Source organism: Odocoileus virginianus, chromosome 7 (genome assembly GCF_023699985.2).
Source record: "Odocoileus virginianus isolate 20LAN1187 ecotype Illinois chromosome 7, Ovbor_1.2, whole genome shotgun sequence".
NCBI lineage: Eukaryota > Metazoa > Chordata > Mammalia > Artiodactyla > Cervidae > Odocoileus > Odocoileus virginianus.
In genome coordinates, this window is record NC_069680.1 from 47,524,951 (window position 1) to 47,542,918 (window position 17,968).

The window sequence follows — 17,968 nt, forward strand, 5'->3', positions numbered from 1 at the left end:
GCCTCCGGCCCCACCTCAAGGGCGGGGCTGACCGGGCCCTCGAGGCCACGCCCCCCCCCGGCGCTCCCTCTTTCGTGACGTGGAGCCGCTTGGGACTGCGCGCCATCTTGGCTCGGCCGGAAGAGTGTCTCATGAGGTGGCAGGGAGCCAGGTTTTAACCCAACGCCAGTCAAGTTTTAGGGCCCAACGGAGCCCTGCCTTCTTCCCAGTGAGGTGCAGCACGTATTCCTTGGAATCCACCTTTGGCTCTAACCACCTCCTCCCTAAATTGGTCTCACTACTGGCCTTGTACTTGTTTGCCAATGATTTGTCGCCCTTCACACTCTGTTGCCCATTTATTACTCGTCCTTTGGTTGTGCCCATTTTTTAAGTTGGAGAAACTTGAAAGCCAGATAAATTTTCATAGTGAACGCTTAAGTGAATTGTGTCGCTTGTCTGAATTCAGGTATTTGGCTGTGCTAACAGTTACTATAAAATCAAATGTTTGCCTATAGTATGTACAGAGTAGGAAGATAGTTTTAAATGCCAAAATTCCTGACAAATATTGGTTAAATCTGACCATTTTCTTTTAATTGCACCGTACCCTGTACCCTGTGACAATTAATGCATCTTTCCCATATGGTTTGTGAAGTTTCATCACAGTGCCTACTCAGTCCTTTACAGTGGCCAGTAAGCACTGCTAGAAATATAAGGATTTTTATACACATGCAATGTGCACAGACTTACAAACACACAAGTTCTGTATCAGCAACAAATGCTGTAGTTGAGATCAATGGCACGTATAACCAATTTTTTCTTTCCTCCAATATATTCACCATTTGGCTTCATTAATTCTATGTCATCGGTAGAAGGCAGGAAAATCTGAGTAATTCTGACTTACTTGAAGGTTAAGAAATGAACCTAAATATTTCGTTTGTCTGACCCTCCAAGCAAATTCAAGGTACGTATTTAAAGAAGTGGAAAGTACATAGCAGTTTCTATAAAAGCTGTCCAGAAAGTGCCAACTCTTCTCCAGATGGTTTCGATTCCCATCAAAAGGAAATCCCTGAGACACTTGATATCCTTTCACTAAAACCCAACTCAGTCAATGCAGAGGGAAGGCTAAAGCTTGTAACCTTTGATAACATACTTTAAAGTGTTAATGTTTTACTAATAGAACAGCTGAGGCAATATTTAATGTTGAATCTATCATACCATGGAGTTTGATACAAAAACTAGGAAGTTCAGTTAGGAGCCAATTTTACTTCACTCCCCTTTTAAAAGTAACTCCTAAATAGGGGATACAAAATTCACTAGACATCTCCCTTCTGCTCCATGGCATCTTATAAGGACACTAGGAACTGTGTGCTTCTCTCCTTCTGCCTCAGAGGCAATTTTTGATTGTGGAGATATCTAAGGTGCTTATTGTCCTTGGGTTTTTGTTTTTATAATTTAAATGCCCAAATTCTGTTTTTCACTGACCTACCTCACTTTCTGCATGAGCAGCTTTAGTACCCACCTCAGTGTGGGGTAAGGTTAGCTATTAGCAGCAGTACTAAGCAGATCTTAGTACTTAAAGCAGAGATTTAAAGAAAACTTTTAAATAGCAGGGGGTAGGGAGAATGGTAAGGAAAAAACAACACTCATTTAGCAGTCAAGCTCACGATTGTACTGCCCCCATGGGATTTTCATGTTTAAGGAATATGGTCTTAATGCCCACCTTGTGGCAATATCTAACTAATATCCATCCCCCCTAGCTAATTTGGGTAGGGGGTGGGGCAGGAGACAAGCAGCAAAGTTACCTTGTTAGCAAAAAACAAAACAAAAACATGATCTTCTTCTCAGAGTACACAGGCTATAGCAAGTCCTCTCACCAAGAGGACATTAGTTTTTCTGCAGGGATGAAAAGACCAGGCTCTAATAGGTAGCACAGGGCAGAGCAGAGCAAAGGAGGCACTAAATTGCTACAGTGCCGAAGTCTGGTTCCAATATGGGAATGCACTTTTTAAAGGACCTTCAGCATAACAAATGACTTTTTAACAATTTAATCACTATTCTTCCTGCAGTAACTTTCATGGTTTTACATTTTACTTAGAAACATATATTTAAAAGATTCTTTCATCGACCTTACATACTATTTAGGCTGATTAGGGATAAGGTTTACCACAATCAACTTTTTATTCATCTTTTTATCTTTTCCATCTATGTTCACTTGCCTGCTTCCCTTTGCTGACATCTACCATGAGAATAATGAGAATGACCATTTTAATTGTGGCAATAGCAAAGGGTCAGAATCCTGGCTCTGCCATTTATTGGGTATTATGGCTTTTGAGTGGGTTTCCCTGGTAGCTCAGGTGGTAAAGAATCTGCCTGCAAGGCAGGAGACCTGGGTTTGATCCCTGGGTTGGGAAGATCACCTGGAGGAGGGCATGGCAACCCTCTCCAGTATTCTTGCCTGGAAAATCCCCATGGATAGAGAAGCCTGGAGGGCTACAGTCCATGGGTGTTGCCAAGAGTCAGACACAACTGAGCAACTGAGCACAGCACAGGATAGCTCTGGGTAAGTCACTGATTCAGTTTTTTCAGCCAGAGAATGGGAACAGTATCACCCACCTTGCGGGACTGTGAGAACTAGAGACATTATGAAAAGTTTCTAATATAGCACAAAATCATTATTATCACCACTATCAGCTTCATGCAAAAAAAAAAAAAAAAAAAAAAAAAAAACTAAAATTCAAAACTGGCAAAATATTTATGCAACAATTATTTTTAAAGAAAGATACACAAATCAATCTCATTAAGATTCTGAAAACCCTGTCACCTGCTTTATTTCTAGATAAGGGTAAAGGGAAACAAGGAAACATTCACTTGAATTTGAGGGGCAGCTAAACTGAAAGCAATAGTAGCAACAATTTTACACCTCTAAGGTTACTCTGATCCATAAAGGAATGCTAAAATTTCCTTGTTTGGAGATTTAAGAGTTTAATTTTCCCCTAAAGCAAGATCATCCACTTTGGCTGTGGTAAAAGAATAAAGAACAAACTCAGTAGCACCAATGGGGTTTAACACAGAAAATAGGGCCAGGTTTCTCCTTTCAAATGCAAAATTTTACATTAAAATACATTTATAAATCATAGTTGTTTTTCCTCCTGATTCAATCCTCCTTCTACCAGGAACCCCAGAAACCTAAAGAGCATGTGCATTACTGACTAGATATACAATCCAGCTGCCCCTTCCAAACTGGAATCTGATTACAAATGGACTGGCCTAGCTCAGGGCTGCCTTCAGCGACAGGAAGCAATATCTATGCTCTCAGGGAAAACGGATACTGAGGATGCCACCAGTCAAAAAGTCGAATGCTGTGTACTGGGTCCAGGATGACTTGCACACCCTGTTCACTGCGCAGTTTCTGACCACCATGGACAGGATAATCTTGGAACACCAGTCTCACTCGATGATGCCGCATGTCCGTGCTCACGCTGATAGTAAACTAGGAAGGAAAAGTAAATTCAATACCCAAATTTAACAACTTTGTTTTCCTATGACACACTCTGATATGAAACAGTCTAGACAATTGACATGGACTAGGCCACAAAATAATCTCTAAGTTACACTACCAGCACCTTTGCAAAAATATTAAAAATTAACAGTGGTTTTTATAAGTTTTTCTTAGCTTCATATATTTAAACTGTGCTAAAGAAAGCCTCTCAAATGGCTGCACATATTAGGATATGTGCACACAGAGTACCATCAGTGACAATTTTTAAAAACTGGATTGGAGCTCTAAGAGATGATTTGAAGGGATTTTGATGAGATACATCTGATGACCTTTTTTTGGGAAAATAAATCACAAAATCTCTAAATGTGTTTATATATCAACATATATAGATGGGTAGAGAATTATATGAATAGGAAGAATATGAAGTATGAAAAACAGATATATGACATACTTTGAATTATACAAACATGTATATATTAACAGAAACACTAAAGAACAATTCCCCAGAAGTTAACTGCAGTTATAGGATACAAGTCTAAGTTACTTTTACTGTCTCAACATGTTTATGTATTATTTAATTCTTCACATGAAGTATGCATTACTTATTTTACCATTAAAAAAAGAATAAAGCTATTTTCAATGTGGAGGGGGGAACATATCTCTGAACATAAGCCAAAAATACAGAAAAGATAAATTACATGAACTCTCCAGTTGCCAATCCAGTTAAAAATGTTAAAAATATGGAAAATATACCAGAGGCATATTTGTTGTTTACTAATCTAATGCTAAACCTTGAATAGTCAAGAGAATCACACAAAGGACAGAGCTGGTAACCCTACATTTTAATATTCCATTTATTTACCACATGCATGCTTCAGATCCTGACATAGTGTCCATGCATAAGCTTTATCATTAACCTTAATGGGATAATGTTTCTCAAACATTAACGAGCACAACACAGGAGATACAAAACCATTCTATTCACTATAGAGAAGGAAACAGAGGTAAAATATTCTCAGACATAATTAACTTCTCCACAAATAAGTCTATTGCTAATATAAAAGTCAGTTTTCAGATTTTGTTTAAAATTATTTTAAAAAATAATTTTTTTCAAAGATTTCTTCCTCAGTGGTTAAATATACAAATCTTTCAAATTCTAGGTACAGTGAGAGTCTACGAAAGAACTGAGGATGACATCCTGTCTCCACTTACCAGGGTAAATATCATTCCCATGACAATTGGAATGAAGATGAAATTGAGGGTGGTGACCTGCAGTAGGCAGCAGTCCTGGTCCGGGTTGGTATGAACATCTTCGTACTGAATGGGAGGCTGCAATCCTCCCATACACTTGCTCTTTAATCTTGGGGACTGAGAAGAATTAAGAATTACTCTCATGGGTTAGAGGAAATGTTATGGCTCTAAGATTCCACCAATGAAAATGCTTAACTAAAGCTGCTGAGATCCATTTTTCTGTATCTCTTCTCTCTTTAATATACATATCAGCTTCTACACAGATCAAGGAAAGCCCTTTGAAAGATGAGGAAACACATGCAAGGACATGCAGAACAGGTCCTCTCAGTATCCAAGATCTCAGGTACAGTCCAAGCAAAAAGGAGAAAGAAAGGTACAATAGTATATGCTCTTCTTGCGAACAGACTCTCAGCAGTCTCTCTCCCCAGGGCTTCCTCAAATTGCCTCAGATATAAAACCGTATGAATTATTATTGTTTACAAATACATTTGCTTTGAAAAAAAAATTCTTAGGCAAATAACCTCAGTACATTGTTATAACAAGTTCTTTCCTCTACTTTTAAGTCTTCAAGTATACAGAAAAATTAATAAAACCATGCAATAAACTCCTGTATACCCTTTACCATTGGCTATTCTGCCATGTTTGTTTTCTTTTCTCTCACATCTCTCATTTTATAAATACATATATAGTCACATGTTAAAAAAAAAAAAATCACAGCTCTGGGGCGGGGGAGGCAAAGTCATTTGAAAGTAACATTGGCACCTAAAAAAATTAACAATAATTTCATATCATCTAATATCCACAGAAGCTTCAAATTTCTTTAATTGTACCAAAAATGTCTTTTATACATAAAGAGGTATCTCTGTTCATTAATCCAGGATCTACTCAAGGTTTACTCTATGCATTAAGCTATTAAATCTTTGTACCTCTTTCATATAAAATAGTTCCTTCTTTCTTTTCATGACATTGTAAGTTTTAATGTATAGTATCTGATTTTAAAAAGGCATTTTTATGTTTAGCAAAATTAGAGCAAGTTATTACCTGAAAAGCAAAGAGATGATAAAAACACATACCTGTTTTTTGAACTTGAAGTTGAATTCCCACATTGGTTCCTGTCTGTTCCCAACAACCTTTCTGCACCAGAAAAGTAAGCACTGTAAGAAAATAAAAATAACTTTTCTGTTTGCTAGCTCTAAAGCCAGCCATGGCTCTAATGCTGAGATTTTACTTTGGCACAGATAGAAAACCCGTATCCTGCCCTCTCACCCTCCCAATGTGACATTGGTGCAACTTGAGAAGAGACAACCCCAAGGCTGTTCAACAAAGAGAAGAGGTACTGATAAAAGTCAACCTCAGATGCTATTAAGGTCAACCCCTATTGTTCTCATCTTTAAAGACAGAAACATGGTCTCTAGAGACTGGGGCATTCAGCAGGCCACTTCTCTATATTAAAATATAAGGGCAGCCAGTAGCCACCAGATAAGATGATAATAAAGCCATAAAGCAGGCAGAGATAGCCAACCCTGAATGTAATAGGAGCAAACCACTGAGGACCTCTGGGAGCAGACAGCTGGTGTGGAAACTACAAAGCTGAGCTGAATTCAATCTAGAGTAAGTCCCTCAAGAAAAGTCAGGCTACAGCTAGGGTTAACACAAGAAGTTAAGTACCTCCCAGGGGATAAGGGGTGGGTCGTCCGCCGTGCCAGCTGTCCTGCCCTTCAGACATGCCCTGTACGTCCTGCTGTTCCATCAAAAATAATGGGCTTGGCTTTAAGGGGCAAACACTTCTGCTGCCAACACAACGGCTCCAGTGTCCCACACAAGCTATGCTACTGAAAAGAGAGAGAGGGAGAATCAAATACGAAAAGGTGGAGTCCAGCAACATGTGACAACTTCCTTCAGGCATGCTGGCAACTTCCTGAATGCCATGCGATTATGGTTATACTAGCAAGGCAATGCATGGGACATCAGCCATTGCAGGTCCCATGTCCTCCAGATCTCTTAACAATGGACACAAAAGCAGCAGACAGGTGGCCTAGGCTTCCTGTCTCGATTAAGAGTTTTGTTATCACCACTGTTAGTAGTCCACTTAAAAATTAATATACAATTATAAAAGTATGAAGACAGGCATTTTAGATTTAGGAGTAGCACTTGCATTGTGCACTGGAGCCGCAAGGATGTCCAGCATGAAGTCTGCCCAGTGCTGCTCTGCTCCCAGCAACTGATCAACACCCGGCCACGGTCAGCTTTGGGATGATCCCACCTCACCACAGTTAACCTGCGATGATCAAAGGTCTTTGGGGGGAGGAAAACTATAAATGTGAAAAGATACTCTGTCTACTCATATTGTAAGAAGGAATAAAATTCTACCCACTCGGCATTCTAATCCTGCCCTAAATCCATCAACTAGTGTGACATTAAATTGAGCTCAGCCAATGACCCTGACCACCTCAGTTGGCAACCCTGGGAAGAACCATGATGATCTTGAAATCAACAGTAATCTTTTAATCAATATGTATCAGGCAGCATGTTATCACACTAGAACTGAACTAGGGAAAAAGAATCATTAACATCCAAAGCTTAAAAAACAAAATAGAATTACAAAGTGCTAAAGAACATCAGACTTTGGGTAGGAATAGAGTAAAAAAAAAAAAATTCACAAACTCAAAAGATACAAAATTTGGACAATAGTATTAGGTGAATGAGAAAAAAGCTGGAGACATCGACTTGCCTACATAATCATATATGCTGTAATAGTCTAGCTTGGCAAAGGTGTGTTCACTAGATACCTCATAGTGGAACAAAGGACAAAATGGACCACAGGCTTACAGACCCACTTACAGATCAGAAAAATACAATGAAACTTGAATACAATGTATGAATGAATATAAACTACTGGGGAAATCCAAAGATATAAATAATGGCCTAGAACACAGGAAGAATTTTACAGCGCTAAAGTCTATGAGTGGAATACTTCATAGTCTCTGAAACAACCCATCCTAGAGCCTGGCAACAGTAGGCACTTTGCAAATGCTGAGGAAGTCTACACCAGAATCTTTTAAGGTCAGTGAGAAAGTGACATTGCAGATGTCAAGGTCACATCAGAAAAAGAAAATTAGTAAGTTGTTTTATATTTTTGTATTATGATTTAATGGAGGAGGAAATGGCTACCCACTCCAGTATTCTAGGCTGGAGAATCCCCATGGACAGAGGAGCCTGGGAGGCTATAGTCTGTGGGGTTGCAGAGAGTCAGACACAACTGAAGTGACTTAGCACATCATAATTTAAAGTACCTTTTGAGAATTATGGTTTACATCTACCACTTGAACTGTCTTCTTCCTCGCTCAAACCATCAAACCATTTAAAGTTGTTCAATGTATAAGGCATGAAAATAAATGAAAATAAAGACAATAAGGAATATGCTAAAAGCACAAGAAAGCTTTAAGGTAAAGATAACATAAGCCAGCCCAGCACAGCAGGAATGTCCTGGAGAAACGATACCCCCAAGCGTGGAAAGTTTATATTAGTCCCCTGAGCAGCCTGGTATCTACAGCCCCAGACCACCCCATTAAGGCAGCTAGAAACAAGCCATGATAACAGGCCCATTATACAAGAGCCCACTTGTTAAACCCTACCACTAATACCCACTTACTTTGGAATTCTTTAATGTGCTAGGAGTGCTTTCTGGAATGGCTGGATTCTTGGAGATTCGAGCAGCAAATGGCTCATACATATGGTACAGAGATCGGATCACACATGCCCGAAGACAGTGCAGCTTCTCCATTGACTCTGGTCGCAGGCGCAAAGGCAGAGAGGCATCCAGTGTGTAGTGTCTGAAACATGACACATTACTCCTACCAGTAAGCAACCTGTCTCTTCTGTTCTAGGCCAGTCTCCTAGGACTCCTAGGCTCTGTACAAATTTTACATTACTATTCCACTGGCCAGTAGTTAATTTGTCCCTAGTGCTCTCATGCGGTCTCTGTTTCTTACACACACACACACGTACAAATCATCATCTCCTTCCCTTCTCAGCTACTTTTCTCTGTTATGAAAAACCCAATTCACATATACCTTATAATCCTGCACTTCTCTATTCATTTAAAAATTTTAAATCCTCGCTATTTCACTTTAAAAAAGGGCAAGTCTCTGACTTGATAATAGTACAATACACTTCAGTTACTGAAAAAGAACTTGCACTGAAGAAGATCTACCAGGTTCTCTTGTCACATGTCTCAGAAAGTTCTCCACTCCCTGATAACCTCAACAACTCCTTTCGCCATATTCTTACCAACAGTTTATAATCTTCACTTCGCTTCTAACCCAGACTCTCTTATTAATCACATCATTCACTCTCTCCTCACCACTGCAACTATACAGAGCCACATAAATGCAAAGACTATGCATTCAAGATGACTAGCAAATCTAAGAAACAACCAATCCAGTTGGAAAGATAAACAGATGGGCATCTATAGTTTCTGAGAATTCTAGCTAAGATAAACCTCTGAAGCAAAGTCAAAAATAGTTATTTTTGAGACCTTACTTTTGCTGAAAGCATTAGGTTGGTGCAAAAGTAATTGGGGTTTTACATTGTTGAACTTTGCCACTTGATATTGGAATATATTCTTAAATAAATGTGGTTATATTATACATCATTTTAATGTGCATTTCTCACTTTTTTTTTTTTTGCTAATGACATTACTTGCTGTCTATTTCGTAATTATTTTAGACTATGGAAAAATGATGTTAGACAAGGAGCAAATTGGAGTGGTTTTTTATTTGAGTTCAAAATGGGTCATAAAGCGGCAGACAACTCACAACATCAACAATGCATTTGGCCCAGAATAGCTACCAAACACAGTGCAGTGGTGGTTCAAGATGTTTTGCAAAGGAGACGAGAGCCTTGAAGATGAGGAGTGTAGGGGCCAACCAGTGGAAGTTGACAACAACCAGTTGAGAACCATCATCAAAGGTGAGCCTCTTACAGCTATAGGAGAAGTTGCTGAAGAACTCAGCATTGACCATTCTATGGTCATTTGGCATCTGAAGCAAATTGGAAAGGTGAAAAAGCTCAATAACTAGGTGCCTCATGAGCTGACCAAAAATTAAAAAAACTGTCATTCTGAACTGTCATCTCCTAGGGCTTCCCTGGTGGTTCAGAGGGTAAAGCGTCTGCCTACAATGTGGGAAACCTGGGTTTGATCCCTGGGTCAGGAAGATCCCCTGGAGAAGGAAATGGCAACCCACTCCAGTACTCTTGCCTGGAAAATCCCATGGACAGAGAAGCCTGGTAGGCTATAGTCCATGGGGTCGCAAAGAGCCGGACACGACTGAGTGACTTCACTTTACTATTCTACTCAACAACAATGAACCATTTCTCAATCGGATTGTGATATGCGATGAAAAGTGGATTTTATACAACAACCAGCAATGACCAGATCAGTGGTTGGACTGAGAAGCTCCAGAGCACTTCCCAAAGTCAAACTTGTATCAAAAGAGGTCATGGTCACTGTTTGGTAGTCTGCTGCCCATGTGACCCACTACAGCTTTCTGAATCCCAGCAAAACCATTACACCTGAGAAGTATGCTCAGTAAATTGATGAAATGCACCAAAAACTGCAATGCCTGCAGCCAGCATTGGTGAATAGATTGGGCCCAAGAATTGTTCTCTACAACAATGCCTGACTGCACATTGCACAACTGACACTTCAAAAGTTGAACAAGGAAAAAAAAAAAAAAGTCGAATGAACTGGGCTATGAAGTTTTGCCTTATCTGCCATATTAACCTGACTTCTTGCCAATTGACTACCACTTCTTCAAGCATCTCAACAACTTTTTGCAGGCAAAACGCCTCCACAACCAGCAGGAGGCAGAAATGCTTTCCAAGAGTTCACTGAATCCAGAGGCGTAGACCTTCATGCTACAGGAATGTCTTATTTCTCATTGGCAAAAATGTGTTGAATGTAATGGTTTCTATTTTGATTAACAAAGATGTGTTTGAGCCTAGTTACAATGATTTAAAATTCACGGTCTGAAACAGCAACTACTTTTGTACCAACCTAATAAGATTCTGCTTGGGGGTAAGCAGGTAACCATAGGGAAGACAGTTACCTAAATGAATTAATATCAATTTTAAAGAGGAGTTCAAGGAAGTCAAAGCTAGGTTCAGGCCTGAATTAGAGAAAGTGAAAAGAGGTCACCATCCAGGGAGTAGCACCAAATCAAAAACAACAATGAAATCAGCCACACAGATAACACAGTGAGCTCTCTGTGGTCGCACCTTCGGTACAACCTTGTCCAAAAGGCAGCAGTGCAAGTGACAGTCCAGGCATTCTTACAAATCAGGGAAAAATTCACAATGTCCTCAGGACGGATATAGGAGGCCAGCAATAGCCAAATATCCATGGGATACTCTTCTCCTCCAGTCCCGTCCAGGTCTTCTGAAATAGAGAAAAGAACTATAACCTCAGACCTTCTATTATATGCACATATAAAGATCCCTAACCATTTCAATTCTCCCAGGGCTTGCATAGTTAATAGTTTAAATAGGTCCAAGGAAGCTTCTCAAACTCACATTTCCTGATTATTTTATCTGCTGAAATTTTGTGTTTCCTGTTGCCCAAGTGAATAGGCTGTGTTCTTAAGGCCTTTATTTAACCAGAATTTACACACTATATTGAAGTTTTCAAAGTACCTTAGCGTACATTATGCCATTCAACTCTAATAATATGGAAATAAGGAAAATATTTCTGTGCCCATTTTACCATACTATTGTGGCACATATTACTTTGTGCATGTAGTCAAGGTAAACAAAGCTCAGTTTTCTCCAAGTTCCAACTTCACACTATAAATTCTACCCTTGATTTCCCTTGCAATCCCCATCCATCATTTTCTTCAGTTCAGTCATTTAAAAACCAAAACTGACTTTTATATAGTATAAGGAACCCTCAAAGTACAAAATAAAAAACTAAGCAAATTACAATGTATTTTCATTACTCAATAATTGCTTGTACATGTGTCTTTTTTCTTCTGGTTTCTTGTTTCACTATCAGCTTGGTCTACAGTTCCGGCCACAAGCATCCAGTAATCAAAGATACCTGGTGAGGACATATCCTCACTTCTTCCTCCTTCAGACCTTATTAGCGTTAATTCTCTTGACCCTGATGTCCACTATACATGTCAGATTCAAGTAAAAATTCACACTCCATAGAAACACCAGAATCTGGTCTAACTCTAAACTTTAATTGAGACTTAGTTATATAGTTATCCAAAACCAAGGTTTCTTTGTTTCCTGGGCAAAGCCCATACAACCACCTCCCTGAAGCTACACCTGCTCTTCTAGTCACTTCCTGCAGCTCTGTAAGTCAGTTAGGTTCTTGCATTAGGTTCTTCATGATGGAGACCAATGCTTCTAAAACATTGTTTCTTGTGGTTCCTATGCTTCTTGAAATCTCCAGTAACCATTTAAGGCTCAGCCTACAGCCCTTGGGGCCCTCTTCTCCCACATTAAATCTCTCTCTCAGAGAAGGCAAACAACTTTCAGTAATTCCTCCACTGAGAACCATGATGACTTTTACAAAGCAGAGTACTGTTAAATTTTTTCTATCTTTAGGGACAAAACTCAGTTATTATAAAAATTGACAATATTCTTATTTTGCCAATATTTTAAACATAATTATTAAGAAATTTCAAAACATAAATGGAATCAGTAAAGGAAAACTTCATGTAGGTAAGTTATGTAGGACATAAAAAATTTGGTAGGCATAGGTTAAGAGGAAGTATTCCAAGTGAAATAAACAGCTAACATGAAGCCTGAATATTCAGAAAAACAAAACACATGTGAGGGCAATAAAGAGATAAGTTGAACAAGATTTTGATGATATTAATAAACTGCTGTTAACTTTTTTAGATGTGATAATTTTTTAAAGAGCATTTATCTTTTGGAGATAATTATGTCTGGAAACTTTCAAACTAATTGTGCACGTGTGTGTGTTGTGACTAGGGGTGAGGGGGTAGTGGCTGAAACAAAAACAGCCATGAGTTGATAACTGTTGAAGTTATGTGATAGCTACATGGGATTCATTATACTACTGACTCTTCTTTTGCATATGTTCCTTTTTTAAAAGAAAAAAGAGGGGGAAAAAAAGACTGATTCGATGAGAATGAAGGACCTTAATGAGGGTAAAGTGAAGCAAGGAATTGTAAAAGATGAATTATAGCTAAGAGTTTGTAAACCACAAGTCATACATCTGATAACTGGGCTCCTGAATACAAAAGAATTATTACAACTCAGTAATAAAAAATATAACCTAATTTAAAAATGAGTGAAAGATTTGAACAGATAATTTCTCTACAAATGATATACAAAAGGCCAGTAAGCACATAAAATATTCAATGTTAGTATGCAAATGAAAACCATGAGATACCACTTCACATTCACTAGAATGGCTATATTTAAAAGTTAAGACAAATAACAAGTGTTGGCTAGGATGTGGAAAAACTGTAACTCTCATTCACTGCTTGTGAACATAAAATGCAAACTTCATAAAGAAAGCTTGGCAATTCCTCAAAAAGTTAAACACAGTCACCATGTGATCTAGCAATTGCACTCCTACCCAACAGAAATGAAAATATATGTTAAGACAAAAACTTGTCCATGAGTGTTCCTAGTAACATTATTCATAATAGTCAAATAAAAAGCAATAAAAAGGAATTAAACACTGATGTATGCTACAATACGGATGAACCTTGAAAACACTACGCTAAGTCAAAGCAATCAGATGCAAAAGACCACATATTATATGATTTCATTTATATGAAATGTCCAGAATAGGCAAATCTATAAAGACAGAAAGTAGTTTAGTGGTTGCCTGGGGGGAAGGGATGGGTGGGAAAGAGCGCTAGGAGGGAATTAGGAATGATACTAACAGGTTTGGGTTGACAGAAATATTCTAACTTATGTTGATGGCTACAGAACTCTGTGAACATATTAAAACCACACACTGCACACTTTAAAGGGATGCATTTTATCTCAACAAAGATGTTTTAAAAATCTGTAAGCTCTTCTGTGGAACGTGCTCAAAACCAAAGAAGAAAATCAAGAGAAATATCTAACATTGATACAATGGTGACAATAGGCAGGGATTTCAAGCAAGAAACAGAGAATGTCTATTAGCATCCTTGGTTCTAGAAGAGTAGTATAAATGACAATAACTGGCGTAATTGCAAAGTGATGTCAGTTCATTTATTATTGATTATTTCAATTGTTGTTCAGTTGCTCAGTCGTATCCAACTCTTTGCAACCCCATGGACTGCAGCATGCCAGGCTTCCCTATCCTTCACCATTTCCTGGAGCTTGCGCAAACTCATGTCCATTGAGTTGGTGATGCCATCCAACCATCTCATCCTCTGTCGTCCCCTTATCCTCCTGCCTTCAATCTTTCCCAGCATCAGGGTCTTTTCCAAGGAGTCAACTCTTTGCATCAGGTGGCCAAAATACTAGAGTTTCCGCTTCAACATCAGTCCTTCCAATGAATATTCAGGACTGATTTCCTTTAGGATGGACTGGTTGGATCTCCTTGCAGTCCAGGGGACTCTCAAGAGTCATCTCCAACACTACAGTTCAAAAGCATCAGTTCTTCGGTACTCAGCTTTCCTGATGGTCCAACTCTCACATCCATCCATAACTGGAAAAACCATAGCTTTGACTGCAGGGACCTTTGTTGACAAAATAATGTCTCAACTTTTTAATAGGCTGTCTAGGTTGGTCATAGCTTTTCTTCCAAGGAGCAAGTGTCTTTTAATTTCATGGCTGCAGTCACCATCTACAGTGATTCTGGAACCCAAGAAAATAGTCTGTCACTGTTTCTATTGTTTCCCCATCTATTTGCCATGAAGTGATGGGACCAGATACCATGATCTTCGTTTTTGGAATTTTGAGTTTTAAGCCAGCGTTTTCACTCTCCTCTCTCACTTTCATCAAGTCTCTTTGTTCCCCTTCACTTTCTGCCATAAGGGTGATGTCATCTGCATATCTGAGGTTATTGGTATTTCTCCCGGCAATCTTGATTACAGCTTATGATTCTTCCAGCCCAGTGTTTCTCATGATGTACTCTGCATGTAAGTTAAATAAGCAGGGTGACAATATACAGCCTTGACGTACTCCTCTCCCAATTTTGAACAAGTCCATCGTTCCATGTCTGGTTCTAACTGGTGCTTCTAGACATGCATACAGGTTTCACAGGAGGCAGGTAAGGTGGTCTGGTATTCCCATCTCTTCAAGAATTTTCCACAGTTTGTTGTGATCCACACAGTCAAAGGCTTTAGCATAGTCAACAAAGCAGAAGTAGATGTTTTTCTGGAATTCTCTTGCTTTTTCTATGAACCAACAGATGTTGGCAATTTGATCTTTGGTTCCTCTGCCTTTTCTAAATCCAGCTTGAACATCTGGAAGTTCATGGTTCATGTACTCTGAACCCTAGCTTGGAGAATTTTGAGCATTACTTTACTAGCGTGTGAGATGAGTGCAACTGTGCTGTAGTTTGAACATTCTTTGGCAATTCCTTTCTTTGGCATTGGAATGAAAACTGACCTTTTTCCAGTCCTGTGGCCACTGCTGAGTTCTCCAAATTTTCTGATTATTTCAAAATATTTTAACAAATGCAAAAGTCTGTTATCTGATTCTCATGTATAGGTAAAAGTTCTCATAGATCTGAGACCAAAACTATACATATTATTATATTAACTTCCCCCTGACTCTAGCCAATCACCAGAACCACTTTAGCTTTATCAAAAGGTACCCTTAGACTTCACTGGTAGTGCAGTGGATAAGAATCTGCCTGCCAATGCAGGGGACACAGGTTCAATCCCTGATATAGGAAGATTCTACATGCCATAGAGCAACTAAGCCTGTGCACAGCTATTGAGCCTGTGTGCTACCACTACTGAAGACCGCATGTCTAGAGTATGTGTTCCACAAGAGAAGCCACCACAATGAGAAGCCCACGCACCAAAACAAAGAGTAGCCCTCACCCACTGCAACTAGAGAAAGCCCCCACAAAAAGCAACAGAGACCCAGTGCAGCCAATAAGTAAATAATTTTTAAAAATTACAAATAAAAAAGCATAGGTATTCTGGGCTCCATTCCAGGAGTATGACTTTTTAAGTTTGGAGCAAACCAATGAATGATGGATTGGCACATTATATACTGTTAATTTAACCTTCTTTGTTTCACTTGTGTAAGTTTTATCACCACTAATACATAAATATCACATATTTTTCTATTTACTACAGTACCTAGTAGACATAAAGCAGACATTAACAACTGCAGAGCACATACATCTAACTGAAATGAAACTGGTTATATAAAAATTCAAATATTTAGGAGAACATTTTTGTCAAAAGTCTGCTTCTTTACACATTCAGAAATCCAGAAATGCAAAGGCTTTTTGTTCTCCTGTTGCTAAATGCATTTTACCTGATAATGTTCTCAATGAATGGCTACTACAGTTTACAGCTCCAGAAATACACTGACTGCTACAACTCTCCTTTCCTCTCAAATTTAGATTTAAGTGGAAAGCCCTGGTATATTAAAGTCCTGTCCTACTCCTAACATTCAAACTCAGGTTCCCTACTGGTATCACCTCGTGTGCTACTGAGAAGTGACAGCTTCAAGTTATCACCACAGATAGTACTAATCCAAAAGAAAGCAAGCCTTGTACCTCTGTGCCTCTTGCTTTTCTTTTTTCTGGAGATAGTTCTCTCATGGATGCTTTCCTCCTGGGCATCAGTCTCACCACTGCTGTCGATGATGTCACAGGGCTCACCAGCCCCAGAAAGAGCTTCCACTGCAGGAACCTGGGAGGCTTCCAAGCCACAAAGAGATTTTACTAGAAAAAAATAAGAGAATGAGACAGCAGAGCCTAAGCCTATGGCTTAGGTAGGGTATCAGCATACATGAGGAAAAGAAAACAGAAAAACAAAAAAGCAAAAGCAGTGTAAGAGTCTGCTAAAGAAAGCTGAGAATGTTAAAAAAATAAAATAGCATTTTAAATACAAAAAATTGGAAAGCAATGGGCAAATTGACTCTAAAATTGCAGAAACACATCAGACCTGAAATAAGGGAGTGAATTATTCTCCACTATAAACCCCGCAGGATAAAAGCAAAAAGTGAATGTATTTCCATTTGCATAATTTCTGAGGAGAATGTTGAGAGGAATTAAATCTACTTTAACCTTATTCCTGGGCGAGAGACAGTACTTATTATAAAAACACAAGTTTCAAGACCTCTGAGTAAGAAGCTTGAAAGTAAGAGAAGCATGAAAAAAAGGAAAAAAAAAAATGCTTCAAGATTATTACACAAGCAAATAGCAGTTAAGTGAAGAACATATGTAAACAACAGGAAGAAGATTAATAACCAGGAAGAAAGCAGTGGAAATCACAGAAGAGTACTCCACGACTTATTTTTTAATAGGAAGACAAATAAAATATTTATGCTACAGAAACTTCTACTGCTCTTGGCTAATCTTTCCCCTCCTCTGAATATGTAAGTAACAACGGAGGACAACAAACACATTTACAGTAATATCCCCAAAGGACTGTAACAAAAACACTGAGGCAGAACCACAGGAAAATAAAAATTCTAGTTCTCTTTTCACTGCCTGAGTCTGAAAAGACTCATTGGAAGCCTACCTTCCTGCTGAACAGCATTGGCGACAGCTTTCTTGACCCTTCCGGACCTCACGACGGCCGGATCCGAGTTTGCATAATCCGCCACGGTCACTGAAACACAGTACCAACCCTCAGAGAAGGAGTCCCTCCTCAGCTTCCTCCCCATCAAGTCCCCAGACGGCCCCAGCCGCCCTCCGATCGCAGACAAGCGAGCACTCGCCAGGGTACCTTCCAGCCCTGCTTCCAGCCCCAAGTCTTTCAACGCCCCTGCCCCTCGCCCACCTCTTCCTGAGCAGGCGTCTTGGGCCCGGAACTTGAGTCGCTTCCCTCTCTTGGGCATGACGACCGTTTCGGGGCGAGGCCGAGTTAGAGGGCCAGGACCCCGGGCCATGTTTCAGGGCAGAGAGCGGGATCTGTGAGCCTAGGGCCAACTACGGCCGGCTCCGCTGCCATCCCGCTCCAGAGACCGCAGCTCCCGCGAGGACTTAGGCCCCGGCTCCGCATCGCATTGGCCGCCAACTCTCCTCTTCAGAAACCAATCAGGCTCTGGTTTAGGGAGTACGTCATCATC

At 39.5% G+C, this 17,968-nt stretch overlaps 1 protein-coding gene and 1 long non-coding RNA gene across 9 annotated transcripts; one reads left to right on the plus strand and one right to left on the minus strand.

The window, feature by feature from the left end:
- Positions 1–84: 84 nt before the first annotated feature.
- Positions 85–6,470, plus strand: LOC110150409 (uncharacterized). Of its 2 annotated transcripts, none has more exons than XR_011488746.1 (6): positions 85–213; positions 849–940; positions 4,639–4,694; positions 4,982–5,102; positions 5,749–5,876; positions 5,968–6,470. It is a non-coding gene; the product is annotated as an uncharacterized lncRNA (long non-coding RNA). The 2 variants fall into 2 exon arrangements; XR_011488745.1 differs by having other exon boundaries at positions 4,982–5,072.
- Positions 2,713–17,916, minus strand: TMEM183A (transmembrane protein 183A). Of its 7 annotated transcripts, none has more exons than XM_020913331.2 (8): positions 17,680–17,916; positions 17,419–17,508; positions 16,449–16,616; positions 11,009–11,168; positions 6,398–6,561; positions 5,803–5,883; positions 4,691–4,846; positions 2,713–3,469 (listed from the first exon to the last, which is right to left on the minus strand). In XM_020913331.2, exons 1-8 carry the CDS (start codon positions 17,786–17,788, stop codon positions 3,375–3,377), a joined length of 1,023 nt encoding a protein of 340 aa, XP_020768990.1. In that variant the 5' UTR covers positions 17,789–17,916; the 3' UTR covers positions 2,713–3,374. The 7 variants fall into 7 exon arrangements, with proteins under 7 accessions (XP_020768990.1, XP_020768992.1, XP_020768989.1 ...); XM_020913333.2 differs by lacking the exon at positions 6,398–6,561 and adding an exon at positions 8,382–8,562 and having other exon boundaries at positions 4,691–4,838; positions 11,009–11,165; positions 17,680–17,915; XM_020913330.2 differs by lacking the exon at positions 6,398–6,561 and adding an exon at positions 8,382–8,562 and having other exon boundaries at positions 16,449–16,592; positions 17,680–17,914.
- Positions 17,917–17,968: the final 52 nt, after the last annotated feature.

What these genes read in the sequence shown, in the direction of transcription:
- TMEM183A (XM_020913328.2), bottom strand. Translation starts at nt 17,788, where the DNA reads ATGGCCCGGGGTCCTGGCCCTCTAACTCGGCCTCGCCCCGAAACGGTC. An exon ending in GCACATTAAAGAATTCCAAA is followed by an intron (nt 5,884 to 8,381) that starts GTAAGTGGGTAT and finishes ATTTTCTTACAG; the next exon opens with TGCTTACTTTTCTGGTGCAG. An exon ending in TGGGAATGATATTTACCCTG is followed by an intron (nt 3,470 to 4,690) that starts GTAAGTGGAGAC and finishes TTTCCTTCCTAG; the next exon opens with TTTACTATCAGCGTGAGCAC.